Genomic DNA, 16894 nt, shown 5'->3' with positions numbered 1-16894 from the left:
TTCTAGAGAAAATGTTGTCCAAATTTTATTTCTGTAGAAAATTTTGTCAAATTTTTAGTTGAATGGAAAATTTTGCAAAAATTTTAATTTTATAGAAATTTTAATTCTATAGAGAATTATGTTAAAATTTTCCTTCCATCGAAAATTTTGTATAAATTTTATTTCTATAGAAAGTTTTGTCCAAATTTTATTTCTATTGAAATTTTTGTCCAATTTTATTTCTATCGAAAATTTTGTCAACATTTTATTTCTATAGAAAATTTTGTTCAAATTTTATTTCTATAGAAAATTTTGTTCAAATTTTATTTCTATAGAAAATTTTGTCCAAACTTTATTTCTATGGAAAATATTGTCAAAATTTTATTTCCATAGAAAATTTTGTCAAAATTTTATTTCTATAGAAAATTTTGTCCAAATTTTATTTCTATAGAAAATTTTGTCAACATTTTCTTTCTATAGAAATTTTTCTCAAAATTGTATTTCTATAGAGAATTTTGTCCAAATTTTATTTCTATAGAAAATTTTGTCAAAATATTATTTCTATTTCTATAGAAAATTTTGTCACAATAGAAATAATTTCTATTTCTATAGAAAATTTTGTCAAAATATTATTTCTATAAAAAATTTTCACAAAATTTTAATTCTATAGAGAAATGTCAACATTTTATTTCTATAGAAAATTTTCTCAAAATTGTGTTTTGACCAAATTTTATTTCTATGGAAAATTTTGTCAAAAGTTTTTTTCTATAGAAAATTTTGTCAAAATTTTTTTTCCATAGAAAAATTTGTCAAAATTTAATTTTTATAGATAATTTTGTCAAAATTTTATTTCTATAAGAAACTTTGTCAAAATTTTCTTTCCATAGAGGATTTTGTAAAAATTTTATTTCTATAGAAATTTTGTCAACATTTTATTTCTTTGAAAAAATAAAGATATTTAAAATTTGTGAATTACCTTTTAGTTGGAAAGGGATATTTTGCAAAATCTACCAAATCATCAGGAATTCTACCAATCTATCAAACAATAAAAAAATACCATTTTTGATAGAATTCTACCAACTGTGGCCGTACTTCATAATTGCAATTTCGTTTTATCTTACGAACTAGATAGTAGAGTCTACCTAGTAGACTCAAAATTATTGTTTCTATTTGCCACAATTCATTTAGTGCTATACTAGTGTGAGTACTCTTTAGTCAATACAGTGCTTCATAACAATATAACCCACAACACCCCGGTCGCACAAAAAAATCATTTTAATAAGGCCATTCTCTCTACATCTCTTCGGGCACTTTTTCAGCCGGCCGGTTTTAGTCGTAATTTGATTTGTGTTTTTGTTGTTCGTAATTGATGTGCAAACAAACACTGTACATGGATGCGCACATTTCTATGGATGAGCAAATGTAAATTAATACAACGTACTAAGGCACAAGCCTTCACATTCACATTGAATTTTCTTGAACTGGTTATGTTTTTGTATCAAAAGCAATGTAGAAGACATACACAAGTACATACTTATTTATAACCCACGTGATAATTAGGAAATATTTTTCGTTACACAAAATGGGTAGATCGCCACAGACTTAGATTTGTATAAATATAAATGTAATCGTAAGTTTATTTTGGAAATGTATGATGATACAATAAATAAATAAAACATTTTGCATTACTTACTCCCCCTGTAAAGACCCGGAAATACCTGACCTACTGTGAAAACATCAAAGCTCCAGAAGAAAAGCATGTATTCCAATTACGTCTTTGGAATCAAAACAACGATGCGAAAAACTTTGATTTCATAATTTTTGATTTGGAGAAAATGTTAAACCATTTCTTTGACCGCAAGTGTAGTATATTTTAATATTTTCTCTATGGTTTTATTAACTTTTTACAAACTTACCCTATATTTTCGAGAATTTTCTTGTTGTTTACACTCTCTCTTTACAAGCAAGCACATATCGATTGTCATTCGTATCAATGGATGTGTTAGTGAGGGAGAGAGAGCCGGAGAGAGCGAGAGTAAAAGTACAATATTTTCGGCTCCAATTATGAAGTTTCAAGATCGAATGCTTTGGAATGGTGTTGCTAACAGCATTTTTTTGAACTGAAGATGACCTATGCTTTTGCAAGTTAAATTAAATTATTTATTGATTTAAATAATTTGTTTCACAATATTTACTTGTAATCACTTTAAGCTGTAGAAACGAATGGTAAATTAATATTGCAGAAGTCGATTATAGCGCAAACAGTTGTTGGTATTTCGAATGTTTTCTTGTAAGTGATGCCAACTTTTCTATGTGTGAATCTAATAAAGGCCGGAACTTCTTCGTATTTCACTAGTGGAAACAAATATTACTAGTGCACAATAACAATAAAAATAATTATTTTCTTTGCAAAACCTAACATGACTTGAAAGGAATGGATCAATTTATCACATCAATATTTTGTTTAACTAAAGAAATTTAACAGAGAAAATTTTTACCAGTGAAACACGAACTTACTACCGGCTTTAAGCAAAAGTTTTCGTCAAAATACAACTGCAAAGAAGTATATAATTATAATTTTTTGGTAAATTATATTTCCTTCAAAATTAATTATAAAAGAAGAATTTATTAGTTGAGTGAGTAATAGCCAAACATCGCCCTAGTACACACTAGCCCTGGTTTATAATCCGTTTAAACTCAGCACTAGGTATTGTTATTATTTTGTTGGCAAATTACAGAGATTCTTCAAATAATGTCCGATTAGCTCTTAAAAGAAGGATAAATCAACGATTAGTAAAATTTTTATTCGCTATAAACTGTTTTATCGACATGCCAAATAATATTAACAATAAAATCAGCATTTTTTATATTCCCGAATTCAGAAATAAAAACGCTAAAATGACAGCACTTCATGTGTTTTAATCGTAAACGATTTCGGTTGAGAGAAAGTAAACAGCGCAAAAAAATGTGATTTGCAATGAGAGAGCAACCACTTTTGGGGAGAATACGAGACGTAAGAGATCATATAATTTTTATATTCTTCCGTTTTTCTATTGTATTCTACTTCTACACAAAATCTTCCGCTTACCGCGCACTCACTGGGTAACAACTACGAGCAAACATCTGTTACTCATAAGCAACTTTGTATGCAGACACAACAACAAGTCTTCTCACTGAAGATCTCCGTCTTTTCATCGTACATTCGTATGATTTGTTAAGCAGTGAGGCGAGATTCGTTCTCATACACAAATAAATTACAGTTGCATGATCAGTGTTGCCAACTTAATTTTTCGAAATCAATAAAAATAGTGGAACATTTATGGCGTTTTCTTTTCTGAAAAAAAGTGTTTTGCCTTCATTTTGTCTGTACAGAATGCGCATTTTAAAAATGTTGCCAACAACCTAAAAAGTGGACAGAAAAGAATTCAAAGGAGCAAACAGGGCGTACGCAGCACTCTCGTTTGTCGGCAGTTAGAGTTATTATCAAGGTTTATATTCCCATATGCAAATATTTATATCTGAAACGATTTGGAGACAATTTTTTGTACTTCTACAAAATCGCTAGAATTAAAAATTAAATCGGACATGGGATGAAACAAAATGTTAGTAAAAAAAATATTGGATATATAAAGCTAGAACAATTTTGATGCAAAAGAGCATTTATGATTTATCGGGCGATACATATGTATTCGAGATATAGGACAATTTTTGCTACTCATCAGTGGCGATTTTACAAGGATATTGGTTAAATCTCGCCTAGATATGTGGTCAATTGTGGGTTGTGTTATATTACGAGTATTTGGCCATTTCGGGCGATATTTCCACAAGTCGGAGCTTTATTTAAAATTCGACCATTCTGTGGAAAGTTTGGCATTACAGTGTGTAGGATATGACTACGATATGGGGAAATCATCACAAAATTTTGTGTAAAATGTCGGTAGCATATTAAATGTATTCTCTGTGGAAACTATCGAGTCAATGGGAGGAAACTCCCATTGAAAACGGGTCTAAAATATGAAACATTCAACCATATTTCTCCTACGCTGGCGTACATATATATGGGAGCTATATTTAATTATGAACCGATTTTGACCAAATTTGACATGCATAGTTAGAATAATAATACTGCTATCTCAGCAAAAAAACTTAAATGGGAGAATAATTTTTGCCTCCGTGGTCATAAGGGTGTAAATGGGGCGAAAGACATATATGAGAGCTATATCAAAATCTGAACCGATTTCAACCAAATTTGGCACGATACTATTAAACGTACTCCTTATGCAAAATTTGAAGCAACTCAGCGCAAAACTCTGGCTTTTTTGGCCATATAAGTGAAAATCAAATAAAAAAAAATATATATATGGGAGCTATATCCAAATGTGAACCGATTTCAACCAAATTTAGCACAATTAACAATACTATTAAACGTACTCCATGTGCAAAATTTGAAGCAAATCAGGGCAAAACTTTGGCTTTTGAGGCCATATAAGTTCAAATCGGACGAAAGATATATACGGGAGCTATATCTAAATCTGAACCGATTTGGCTGATATTTTGCATATCTTACGAAAGCCCCAAAATATTTGGCTGCCCGAAATGTTGAGAAAATACGTTGATAAAAACGCCAATTATGACCAGATCGGTGATAGATATATATGGCAGCTATATCTAAATCTGAACCGATTTTTTCAAAACAAAAATATGTTTTCAAAAACAGATTGGCTGATAAGTCCCCGGTCTAAAGGTGAGTAGTATGTTCGGGTTTTTCACCAAAACACTAAACTAAAAGTACAAAAATATGTATGAAGACGATTATATTTTGTTCAAGTCTTACCAAATAATGGAAGGAAAAGATCCAAGGAATTGATTGCAAATAATTTTATATTTCTATATTAATTAATTAAAAAAAGTAACCGTGAAAACAAGCTGGTTTTCAGCTTGAAAACTGAACATAGTACTCAGCTTAACAAAGAAAAACACATTTCTTTGTCAAAATTCTTTTTTATTATTCAACATAGTTCCCTTCAAGAGCGATACAACGATTATAACGACCTTCCAATTTTTTGATACCATTTTGGTAGTACTCCTTCGGTTTTGCCTCAAAATAGGCATCAGTTTCGGCGATCACCTCTTTATTGCAGCCAAATTTTTCCCTGCGAGCATCCTTTTGAGGTCTGAGAACAAGAAAAAGTCACTGGGGGCCAAATCTGGAGAATACGGTGGGTAGGGAAGCAATTCGAAGCCCAATTCATGAATTTTTGCCATCGTTCTCAATGACTTGTGACACGGTGCGTTGTCTTGGTGGAACAACACTTTTATCTTCTTCATATGGGGCCGTTTTGCCGCGATTTCGACCTTCAAACGTGCCAATAACGCCATATAATAGTCACTGTTGACGGCTTTTCCCTTCTCAAGATAATCGATTAAAATTATTCCATGCGCATCCCAAAAAACAGAGGCCGTTACTTTGCCAGCGGAGTTTTGAGTCTTTCCACGCTTCGGAGACGGTTCACCGGTCGCTGTCCACTCAGCCGACTGTCGATTGGACTCAGGAGTGTAGTGATGGAGCCATGTTTCATCCATTGTCACATATCGACGGAAAAACTCGGGTGTATTACGAGTTAACAGCTGCAAACACCGCTCAGAATCATCAACACGTTGTTGTTTTTGGTCAAATGTGAGCTCGCGCGGCACCCATTTTGCACAGAGCTTCCGCATATCCAAATATTGATGAATGATATGACCAGCACGTTCCTTTGATATCTTTAAGGCCTCTGCTATCTCGATCAACTTCATTTTACGGTCATTCAAAATCATTTTGTGGATTTTTTTGATGTTTTTGTCGGTAACCACCTCTTTCGGGCATCCACTGCGTTCACCATCCTCCGTGCTCATTTCACCACGCTTGAATTTTGCATACCAATCAATTATTGTTGATTTCCCTGGGGCAGAGTCCGGAAACTCATTATCAAGTCAAGTTTTTGCTTCCACCGTATTTTTTCCCCTTCAGAAAACAGTAGTTTATCAAAACAGGAAATTCATTTTTTTCCATTTTTTCCACAATAACAAAAGTTGCTTCACAAAAGACGCTCTATCTCACAAACTAATTGACTTACAGCCGTCAAATTATGACACGAATCATTGGAAGGTTGGTACTATATAAAAATAATATGTATTTAATACTAGCGACGACATCTATGTGTCAGATGATGTGTCAGCCAACCTGTTATACTAAACGATGGGTCTCAGACTTTTCCTTCTTGGCGTTACATACAAATGCACAAACTTATTATACCCTGTACCACAGTAGTGGTGAAGGGTATAAAAAATGTTTGCCAATATTTTCCAAAAATTAAAGGGTTTAATTTATTACCTACCACCACAGTGTGTATTTCACTTCAGTAGTTATTTTAAATGTTAATGTTAGAAGAATTTAATAAAAATCCACAATGTCTGTAAATGATCGTTATTTTAACAAAGCAAAAAATGGAATACAATTTAGTTCCAATTTCGCACGAGGTAGTTTTTTTGTTCAAAAACAGTTTACATTATTCTGTGTATAAGAAGGGTTCCTTTTATCACGCCGGCAGCCACTATACCTTGAATTACCGAACAATATCGTATCGGAAGTGGCAACACTGATCATGATGTGCGATGCTATTTAGCTTGCTTTTTTACTTTTGATTGCCCAAAAGAGAGTGAATTTGGTTTTTCTGCTTTCTTAAAGTTTGTTATTGTTTTTCTGCTTTTATTTTCTCTGGCCATTTGTGGGGTTAAATGAGTAACTGTGAGTATAGCTGGGTGTGTGTGTGTGTTTGTATGTGGGTTTATGTGTGCCTATGCCTCCCAACCTATACTTTGTTAAGTTTTGCCATTTCTTACCGTAGCCAAATCGTTGTTAGTCAGTTGTTCGTCACATGTTCGACTCGTAAGACTAAACTCAAACGCCGCAATACGCTTTTACTTCTGTATTTTTGTATTTCATTATTCCGTTCGAGAAATAGCAACAAATCGTATCACAAAATAAAATCCAAATAAAAGAAAAAGAAACACACACAAAATCAAATCGAAAAATACCAAAAACAACGAAGAAAAAACAAACGTCTGTCGTTCGTGAGTGAGTGCGTGTGTGTATATGTTGTGTGCGCTTATTCTGCCGCTCATTTCTCTTCTTCATTTTGATTACGGAAAGTAAAAGACTTAAGAATTGTTATTCAATTTGGTTTCATAAAACCTATGCTTGGTTCAATAGGTTTGTGTGCTAAAATAAAATAAAAAACAAAAACAAATAAAAGCAATAACAATACAATACAATTATTGTCGGGAGACAAACGAACGAAGTAAAATAATAAAACATTTCGTTTTCTTTGCACTTATGTGTCTGTCCGGTCTTCTTGTTGTACAGCGCGACAACAATAATAATAACGGTTATACAAATTTTGACAGCAAAAAGTTTTCAGAAATTAGCAATTTTCTTTTAGTTGAATAAAGGAAAAAACGTTGCTATTTTGTTTTGTTGAAACGAAAGTGTTGTATTCTTTAAACGAATTTTGTTTATAAAATTTTTGCAAAAGAAAAATTCGAAAAGTTTGTGTTTTTGTCAATGTTAATAAAGAACTAGTGAAAATTATTAAATATAAAAAAACCCATAAAAACAACTATCTACAACAAAACTTTTTTTCAAAGTGATAAGAAAGTGAACTTCATCTAGCCATAATACTAAGAAATAAATAGCGATAATATTATGTATTTATTATTATTAAAGTGATAATAATAAAAAAGATTTTGAAAAAAATAAAAATTAAATCGTTAATTAAAATTATGTGAAATATTAGTAAATACGCCATTTTGTATTAAAAAAAAATTAATAATTTATTATTTCATCTCCACTTTACAGAATTTTGAATAATTTCATAATTTCCGTAGAGAGAAAAAGTTTTGTAAAAAATCTGTTTAAAAATATATCTTGGAAAAAAATAGAAGAGAAAAATCTAAAAATACAATACTACAAGTGTTTTGGGTGTTTATTTATTTTTTTGCAAATAATAATTCAACAACACAAATCACATTATTGTGTTTTTTTTTTGTGACGTCTCCAATACAAACAAATCACAAACGGCAACTGTAAATTTCGATTTTCTTTTTCGAAAAAGGTAATTTTTAGCGCCCCCACACACAAAATGTTTACTAGAAAATATAAACATGCAATAATTATCTAAATTAAATAGTATTTGAACACATGATTATTATAGTATATACATAACATATATAATGGGTATTTTATTTTTTTTAAATATTGTTCTATTCTGTTTACATTTTTTTATTTAATTGGTCATCATTGACAATTTGCGTTGTCATCGTGAGCATCATTGAGTGAGGTAGTGACACCACTAAGGGGTGGTTTTTTAAGAGCTATAGGGAAAAAGACACATAAATCGCAACTCAAATAATGAGCTTTCTCGAACACAATTTTTCACCAGAAGCGCGTGATGAACGTCCTTAACAGATCACATATTTTGATAATAAAATCCAATAATGTTCCAGCCAGTGTTGCCAGTATTTTTCGTTCCCAACAATCCACAATTTAAATCAAAATTCCTCACAAAAATCTCCAGTACATTTTTGGCAAGTTTTTATGAAAAAAAAAACTGACCAAGTTAGAGAGGGCTTTCTTTCAAATCGAGAGCACAGTTGGCATTGAACTCCCTGTGAGTAATAGTTGGCTATATGACAAGTTAGTACATCATATTATTCCTCTAAGTTGAATTAATTTAGAGAGAACCCCAAACACATAATACAAAAAAAACAAATATGAGTGTAAGAAGTGATGTACAAATTCAGTTTTATTGAGAAGAGACCAATGATTTGATGCTCACCTTAATGGAGGTAAAAAAAAGTTTGGGCAAAATGCATGTAGGGAAAAGTTACCACACTGGACATACAAAATGAGTACTTTTCTATTCAATTCATGGATAAAAAAATGTTGATGTACATTTAATAAAATAGAAATTTTAAAAATAAAGAAATTTAAATTTAAAAAAGTATATACGGCCGTAAGTTCGGCCAGGTCGAATCTTATGTACCCTCCACCATGGATTGCATAGAAACTTCTACTAAAGACTGTCATCCACAATCGAATTACTTGGGTTGCGGTAACACTTGCCGATGGCAAGGTTTCTTAAAACTTTTTAACACCGTCTTCTCAATTGTAAGTTGGTCCATACGGTGTAAATATTAAACAAAAAAAAACCGATTAAATACGTATATAATTCAGTTTGACAAAATTTTCCATAGAAATAAAATTTTGACAAAATTTTATTTCTAAAGAAAACTTTGACAAAAATTTTCTATAGAAATCAAATTTGGACAAAATTTTCTATAGAAATCAAATTTGGACAAAATTTTCTATAGAAATAAAATTTTGACAAAATTTTCTATAGAAATAAAATTTTGACAAAATTTTCTATAGAAATTAAATTTTGTCAAAATTTTCTATAGAAATAAAATTTTGACAAAATTTTCTATAGAAATAAAATTTTGTCAAAATTTTCTATAGAAATAATATTTTGACAAAATTTTCTATAGAAATTAAATTTTGTCAAAATTTTCTATAGAAATAAAATTTTGACAAAATTTTCTATAGAAATAAAATTTTGACAAAATTTTCTATAGAAATAAAATTTTGACAAAATTTTCTATGGAAATAAAATTTTGACAAAATTTTCTATAGAATTAAAATTCTGACAAAATTTTCTATAGAAATAAAATTTTGACAAAATTTTCTGTAGAAATAAAATTTTGACAAAATTTTCTATAGAAATAAAATTTTGACAAAATTTTCTATAGAAATAAAATTTTGACAAAATTTTCTATAGAAATAAAATTTTGACAAAATTTTCTATAGAAATCAAATTTTGACAAAATTTTTTATAGAAATAAAATTTTGATAAAATTTTCTACAGAAATAAAATTTTGACAAAAATTTCTATAGAAATAAAATTTTGACAAAATTTTCTATAGAAATAAAATTTTGACAAAATTTTCTATAGAAATAAAATTTTGACAAAATTTTCTATAGAAATAAAATTTTGACAAAATTTTCTATAGAAATAAAATTTTGACAAAATTTTCTATAGAAATACAATTTTGACAAAATTTTCTATAGAAATAAAATTTTGACAAAATGTTCTATAGAATTAAAATTCTGACAAAATTGTCTATAGAAATAAAATTTTGACAAAATTTTCTGTAGAAATAAAATTTTGACAAAATTTTCTATAGAAATAAAATTTTGACAAAATTTTCTATAGAAATAAAATTTTGACAAAATTTTTTATAGAAATAAAATTTTGACAAAATTTTCTATAGAAATAAAATTTTGACAAAATTTTCTATAGAAATAAATTTTTGACAAAATTTTCTATAGAAATAAATTTGTGACAAAATTTTCTATAGAAATAAAATTTTGACAAAATTTTCTATAGAAATAAAATTTCACAAAATTTTCTATAAAAATAAAATTTTGACAAAATTTTCTATAGAAATAAAATCTTGACAAAATTTTCTATAGAAATAAAATTTTGACAAAATTTTCTATAGAAATAAAATTTTGACAAAATTTTCTATAGAAATAAAATTTTGACAAAATTTTCTATAGAAATAAAATTTTGGTAGATTATTTTTGGGGATCGACTATATATAACTATAGACCGATATGGACAAATTTTGGAATGGTTGTTAGCGGCCATATACTAGCGCAATGTACCAAAATTCAACAGGATCGGATGAATTTTGCTCCTCAAAAAAAAAAAATATGGGGATCGTTTTAAATGGGGGTTATATAAAATTAAGACCGGTATGGTCCAATTTTTGCATGGTTGTTAGATACCATATACTAACACCACATACACAATTTCAACCGGATCGGGTGAACTTTGCTCTTGCAAGGGGCTCCGGTGGTCAAATCTGGGGATCGGTTTATATGGGGGTTACATATAATTATGGACCGATATGGACCAATTCCTGCATGGTTGTTAGAGACCATATACTAACACCACGTACCAAATTTAACCGAATCGGATGAATTTTGCTCATCCATGAGGCTTCGTAGGTCAAATCTGGGGATCGGTTTATATGGGGGATATATATAATTATTTACCGATGTGGACCAATTTTTGCATGGTTGTTAGAGACCATATACTAACACCTTGTACCAAATTTCAACAGGATCGGATGAAATTTGCTCCTCCAAGAGGCTTCGCAAGTCAAATCTGAGCGTCGGTTTATTTGAGGGCTATACGTAAAAGTGGTCCGATATAGCCCACTTGCAATACCATCCAACCTACATCAATAACAACTACTTGTGCCAAGTTTCAATTCGATTGCTTGTTTCGTTCGGAAGTTAGCGTGATTTCAATAGACGGACGGACGGACATTGCTAGATCGACACAGAATTTCACCACGACCCAGAATATATACTTTATGGGGTCTTAGAGCAATATTTCGATGTGTTACAAACGGAGTGACAAAGTTTAGGCTTCATAAAATTTAATAAAAATAAAATTTTATGAAGCCTAATGTAATTGAGAGTTGATGGCCCCACATTGGGCGCCATTTAATTTATATAACAATCCACAGAATATACCCATACTTTCGCTAAGAACGGCTACGGAAGCAGGCTAGGATATGTTGTCATAAAACTAAACAGGAAAAGGTAGCTCTTCTTAACCTTATGATATAAAGGGTGATTCTTTTGAGGTTAGGATTTTCATGCATTAGTATTTGACAGATCACATGCTTTGACATTTCATCATGAATAGACTTACGATCTGCCACAACGTCGAATTTTCAGTGAATGGGCCCTAGAAAAGTTGGCAGAAAATCCGCTTTTTTATCGACAAATTTTGTTCAGCGATGAGGCTCATTTCTGGTTGAATGGCTACGTAAATAAGCAAAATTGCCGCATTTGGAGTGAAGAGCAACCAGAAGCCGTTCAAGAACTGCCCATGCATCCCGAAAAATGCACTGTTTGGTGTGGTTTGTACGCTGGTGGAATCATTGGACCGTATTTTTTCAAAGATGCTGTTGGACGCAACGTTACGGTGAATGGCGATCGCTATCGTTCGATGCTAACAAACTTTTTGTTGCCAAAAATGGAAGAACTGAACTTGGTTGACATGTGGTTTCAACAAGATGGCGCTACATGCCACACAGCTCGCGATTCTATGGCCATTTTGAGGGAAAACTTCGGAGAACAATTCATCTCAAGAAATGGACCGGTAAGTTGGCCACCAAGATCATGCGATTTGACGCCTTTAGACTATTTTTTGTGGGGCTACGTCAAGTCTAAAGTCTACAGAAATAAGCCAGCAACTATTCCAGCTTTGGAAGACAACATTTCCGAAGAAATTCGGGCTATTCCGGCCGAAATGCTCGAAAAAGTTGCCCAAAATTGGACTTTCCGAATGGACCACCTAAGACGCAGCCGCGGTCAACATTTAAATGAAATTATCTTCAAAAAGTAAATGTCATGGACCAATCTAACGTTTCAAATAAAGAACCGATGAGATTTTGCAAATTTTATGCGTTTTTTTTTTAAAAAAAAAGTTATCAAGCTCTTAACAAATCACCCTTTATGATATTCGCTCTTTTAATTACATTTCAAATTATTACAATTTCTCCGAAATTATTTTATAGAAATTGAATATTCTCGTTTCCAATGAAAATAAAACAAACAGGCCTAATAACAAAAATTGTTATATGATGATAATTTTATCTACATACGGTCGATAAAATCGAAAATATAATTTAATTTAGTTGTAATTAATATCACATGTATACATTAGTTCAATTCCTACTTCTTATCGCATTTCGTTTGAAGTGCTAGCACCCACAAGTTATTGATTATTTCTTTAATTTTAAACGCTTTAAAACTCTTCACGTGTTGATCTTTGTTAGCTTAATGTATCGGCCTAATGAGTTTCGCTTTATATGGCTAATGATGATGGAATTCTATATGGAAATTTTACACTGAAATTGAGAAATTACTTGGAACTTGAGTATTGTTCGTCGTTTCTTAATGTTAAAATACAGTCCTTAATGAATCTAAAAATGTGTATTTTTCTCGTATGTTTAAACTAAATCATGTAGTACCCTTAATTAGTAGAAATAGTCAAGGTACATGATGCCGTGTAGTATTCGATAAAGAAAATCTAATAAAGACCATGCCCCATATATTGTGAAAGTTATTACAATAGAGCAAGGTATATAATATATAAATCCAAACGAAATTTTCTTATCTACATTGAATTGTTATAGAAATTTTTTAAACCTTTTCCCAATGTTTACCTTTAGAGACACTCATAAAATATTTACTCAATAGCAAAGGTTATGTTATCTACATTTGAAGACAATCCAGTTAAACAAAATATTTCTTTGTAAAGATACATAAGCAATAAACGTTTAATATAAATATCGAGTAAACAAGTATATCTTTTGAACCGTTATTATATTACTATTCGAACGAAACGTATAACACCAAAATCAAAACCGTGGTTCAACAATGAAATTAGGCGTACTTTAGAGAGAAATTAGGCGTACCACTCGAGTCAAAAATAATCTACCAAAATTTGGAGAAAATTTTACCAAAAAACTATCAAACAAAACAATTTTAATTGTCAAAACTATATTACTATAGACAATTTTGTCAAAATTTTATTTCTCTAGAAAATTTTGTCAACATTTAATTTCTATAGAAAATTTTGTCAAAATTTTATTTCTATAGAAAATTTTGTCACAATTTTATTTCTATAGAAATTTTTGTCAAAATTTTATTTCTATACAACTGTTTTAAAAATTTTATTTCTCTAGAAAATTTTGTCAAAATTGTATTTCTATAGAAAATTTTGTCAAAATTTTATTTCTCTAGAAAATTTTCTCAAAATTTTATTTCTATAGAAAAGTTTGTCAAAATTTTATTTCTATCCTGTGAACAACAAATACATGGACAGACGGACGGACACCAAGCGCTAGATCGACTCAGGAGGTGATTCTGAGTCGATCGGTATATATTTTATGGGGTCTAAAATCAATATTTCTGGTAGGCACATTTTTTGGCCGATCAAACTTATTCTACCCTGACCACTATGTGGTTTAGGGTATAAAAAATAAATCTGTTTTAAAAATTTTATTTCTCTAGAAAATTTTGTCAAAATTTTATTTCTATAGAAAATTTTGTCAAAATTTCTCTAGAAAATTTTCTCAAATTTTTATTTCTATAGAAAAGTTTGTCAAAATTGTATTTCTATAGAAAATTTTGTCAAAATTGTATTTCTCTAGAAAATTTTGTCAAAATTTTATTTCTATAGAACTTTTTTGAAAATTTTATTTCTATAGAAAATTTTGTCAAAATTATCTTTCTGTAAAAAATTTCTATAAAAAATTGTGTCAAAATTTTATTTCTATAGAAAATTTTATCAACGTTTTATTTCTATAGAAAAAATTGTCAAGATTTTATTTCTATAGAACAACTTGTCAACATTTTATTTCTATAGAAAAATTTGCCAAAATTTTATTTCTATAGAAACTTTTGTCAAAATTTTATTTCTTTAGAAAATTTTGTCAAAATTTTATTTCTATAAAAAATTTTGTCAAAATTTTATTTCTATAGAAAATTTTGTCAAAATTTTATTTCCATAGAAAGTTTTGACAAACTTTTATTTCTATAGAACTGTTTTGAAAATTTTATTTCTATAGAAAATTTTGTCAACATTTTATTTCTATAGAAAATTTTGTGAACATTTTATTTCTTTAGAAAATTTTGTCAAAATTTTATTTCTATAACCATTTTTTGTCAAAATTTTATTCCTATAGAAAATTTTGTCCAAATTTAATTTCTATAGAAAATTTTGTCCAAATTTTATGTCTATAAAAAATTTTATTTCTATAGAAAACTTTGGTAAAATATTATTTCTATAGAACACTTTGCCAAGATTGTATTTCTATAGAAAATGTTGTCAAAATTGTATTTCTCTAGAAAATTTTGTAAAAATTTTATTTCTATAGAAAATTTTGCCAAAATTTTACTTCTATAGAAATTTTGTCAAAATTTTATTTCTATAGAAATTTTGTCAAAATTTTATTTCCATAAAAATTTTGTCAAAATTTTATTTCTATTTTATTTCTATAGACAATTTTGTCAATATTTTATTTTTATAGAAAATTTTGTCAAAATTTTATTTCTATAGAAAATATTGTCAAAATTGTATTTCTATAGAAAATTTTGTCAAAATTTTACTTCTATGGAAAATTTTGTCAAAATTTTATTTCTATAGAAAATTTTGTCAAATTATATTTCTGTAGAAAATTCTGTCAAAATTTTATTTCTATAAAAAATTGTGTCAAAATTTTATTTCTGTAGAAAATTTTATCAACTTTTTATTTCTATAGAAAAAATTGTCAAGATTTTATTTCTTCTCAAAATTTTATTTTTTAAGAAAATTTTGCCAAAATTTTATTTCTATAAGTGTTTGTCATTTTGTAGAAAACTTTGGTAAAATTTTGTTTCTATAGAACACTTTGTCAAGATTGTATTTCTATAGAAAACTTTGTCAACATTTTATTTCTATAGAACATTTTGTCAAGATTGTATTTCTACAGAGAATTTTGACAAAATTGTATTTCTATATAAAATTTTGTCAAAATTTTATTTCTATAGGACTTTTTTGAAAATTTTATTTCTATATAGTTCTATATTCTATAAATTTTATCAACGTTTTATTTCTATAGAAAAAAATTGTCGAAATTTTATTTCTATAGAACAACTTGCCAAAATTTTATTTCTATAGAACAACTTGCCAACAGTTTATTTGTATAGAAAATTTTGTCTAAATTTTATTTCTATAGATAATTTTGTCTAAATTTTATTTCTATAGAAAATTTTGTCAAAATTTTATTTCTATACATAATTGTGTCAAAATTTTATTTCTATAGAAAATTTTATCAAAATTTTATTTCTATAGACAATTTTGTCAAAATTTTATTTCTGTGAAAATTTTTGTCAAAATTTTATTTCTGTGTAAAATTTTGTCAATTTTTTTTTCTATAGAAAGTTTTGTTAAAATTTTATTTCTGTAGAAAAGTTTTCAGGATGTTTTCTTTAGTTCATTTAGTAAGCTGAGCTCAAGCCCTTTCGAATGAATCTGTTATTTTTGGGTGTGATCGGAGCCTCTCCAATGTACACCCAGTTAAGGAATATGGTCAACCTAAGCTTGGTTTTAGAGCAAAATATTATTTTTGAGCAAGGAACATGTACCATGTTTGTCGCAACCATGTTATTTTTCAAAAACTAGGTACCTGATATTTTTAGCTAGAAAAAAGCATTTTTGGCGGTGATCATATTACTTCTCTGCGTGAGCTTTGAAAGGGATATTTTTAAAATTTGTTTTTTATTATTGTTTTGATTTCAGCTTAAACCATGCGTTAACTAAACTGATTATTTGTTTTTTGAGTATAAACTGTAACCATTTTGTGTCGAAACAAGGAAATGAACAAAAATTCTAATGTCTTCACATAGATCAGAATGACGGATATATTAGTATTCCCCTTCACTAAAATTGCTATCCAGTTTGATTCTGAAAATCCATAATAAATTTGAGTGAAAATGAAATTCATTCTTTAAAATAGAGTGTCTCACATAAAAGAGTTTTGACAAAGCCTGATAACGCCAAGATTTAGTTTTGGTCGTTTGTTTTTGTGAATATCCAACATTGCATATAAAACAAAAATTAATTAAAAATTTGTTTGTGGTTTATTTTGATGTGGCGATTTTCATTTTGCGGCTTTTGTTTATATATGGGCGATTGTAGATATTCTTGGTGGGATGTACATATTTGTTTGTTCTCTTTCTATGAAAAAC

The 16894-nt window shown here is 29.0% G+C and overlaps 2 protein-coding genes across 4 annotated transcripts in view; one reads left to right on the top strand and one right to left on the bottom strand.

Annotated features, from left to right (window-relative positions):
* The window catches only part of LOC142239019 (uncharacterized), a 57204-nt gene extending 54905 nt beyond the window's left edge, over nucleotides 1-2299 (bottom strand). Inside the window, exons 1-2 of one of the 3 annotated variants that reach the window (XM_075310786.1) lie at nucleotides 2175-2299; nucleotides 1896-2115 (exon numbers count right to left, since the gene is read on the bottom strand). In XM_075310786.1, the coding sequence (XP_075166901.1) occupies nucleotides 1896-1964 (69 nt within the window). In that variant the 5' untranslated portion in view covers nucleotides 1965-2115; nucleotides 2175-2299. Of the gene's footprint in view, nucleotides 1-1895; nucleotides 2135-2174 lie in introns of those variants that run through there. The other 2 variants (XM_075310785.1, XM_075310787.1) reach the window with 2 other exon arrangements.
* Nucleotides 2300-7876: 5577 nt separating this feature from the next.
* Nucleotides 7877-16894, top strand: part of LOC142241331 (terminal nucleotidyltransferase 5C) — a 510769-nt gene continuing 501751 nt past the window's right edge. Inside the window, exon 1 of the mRNA XM_075313094.1 lies at nucleotides 7877-8132. The gene's annotated coding sequence lies outside the window, so the exon portion shown is untranslated. The remainder of the gene's footprint in view (nucleotides 8133-16894) is intronic.

Source organism: Haematobia irritans, chromosome 5 (assembly GCF_050003625.1).
Source record: "Haematobia irritans isolate KBUSLIRL chromosome 5, ASM5000362v1, whole genome shotgun sequence".
NCBI classification, from domain to species: domain Eukaryota; kingdom Metazoa; phylum Arthropoda; class Insecta; order Diptera; family Muscidae; genus Haematobia; species Haematobia irritans.
The sequence above is the reverse complement of the archived record's forward strand: the minus strand, read 5'-3'. Positions and strand labels throughout refer to the sequence as shown.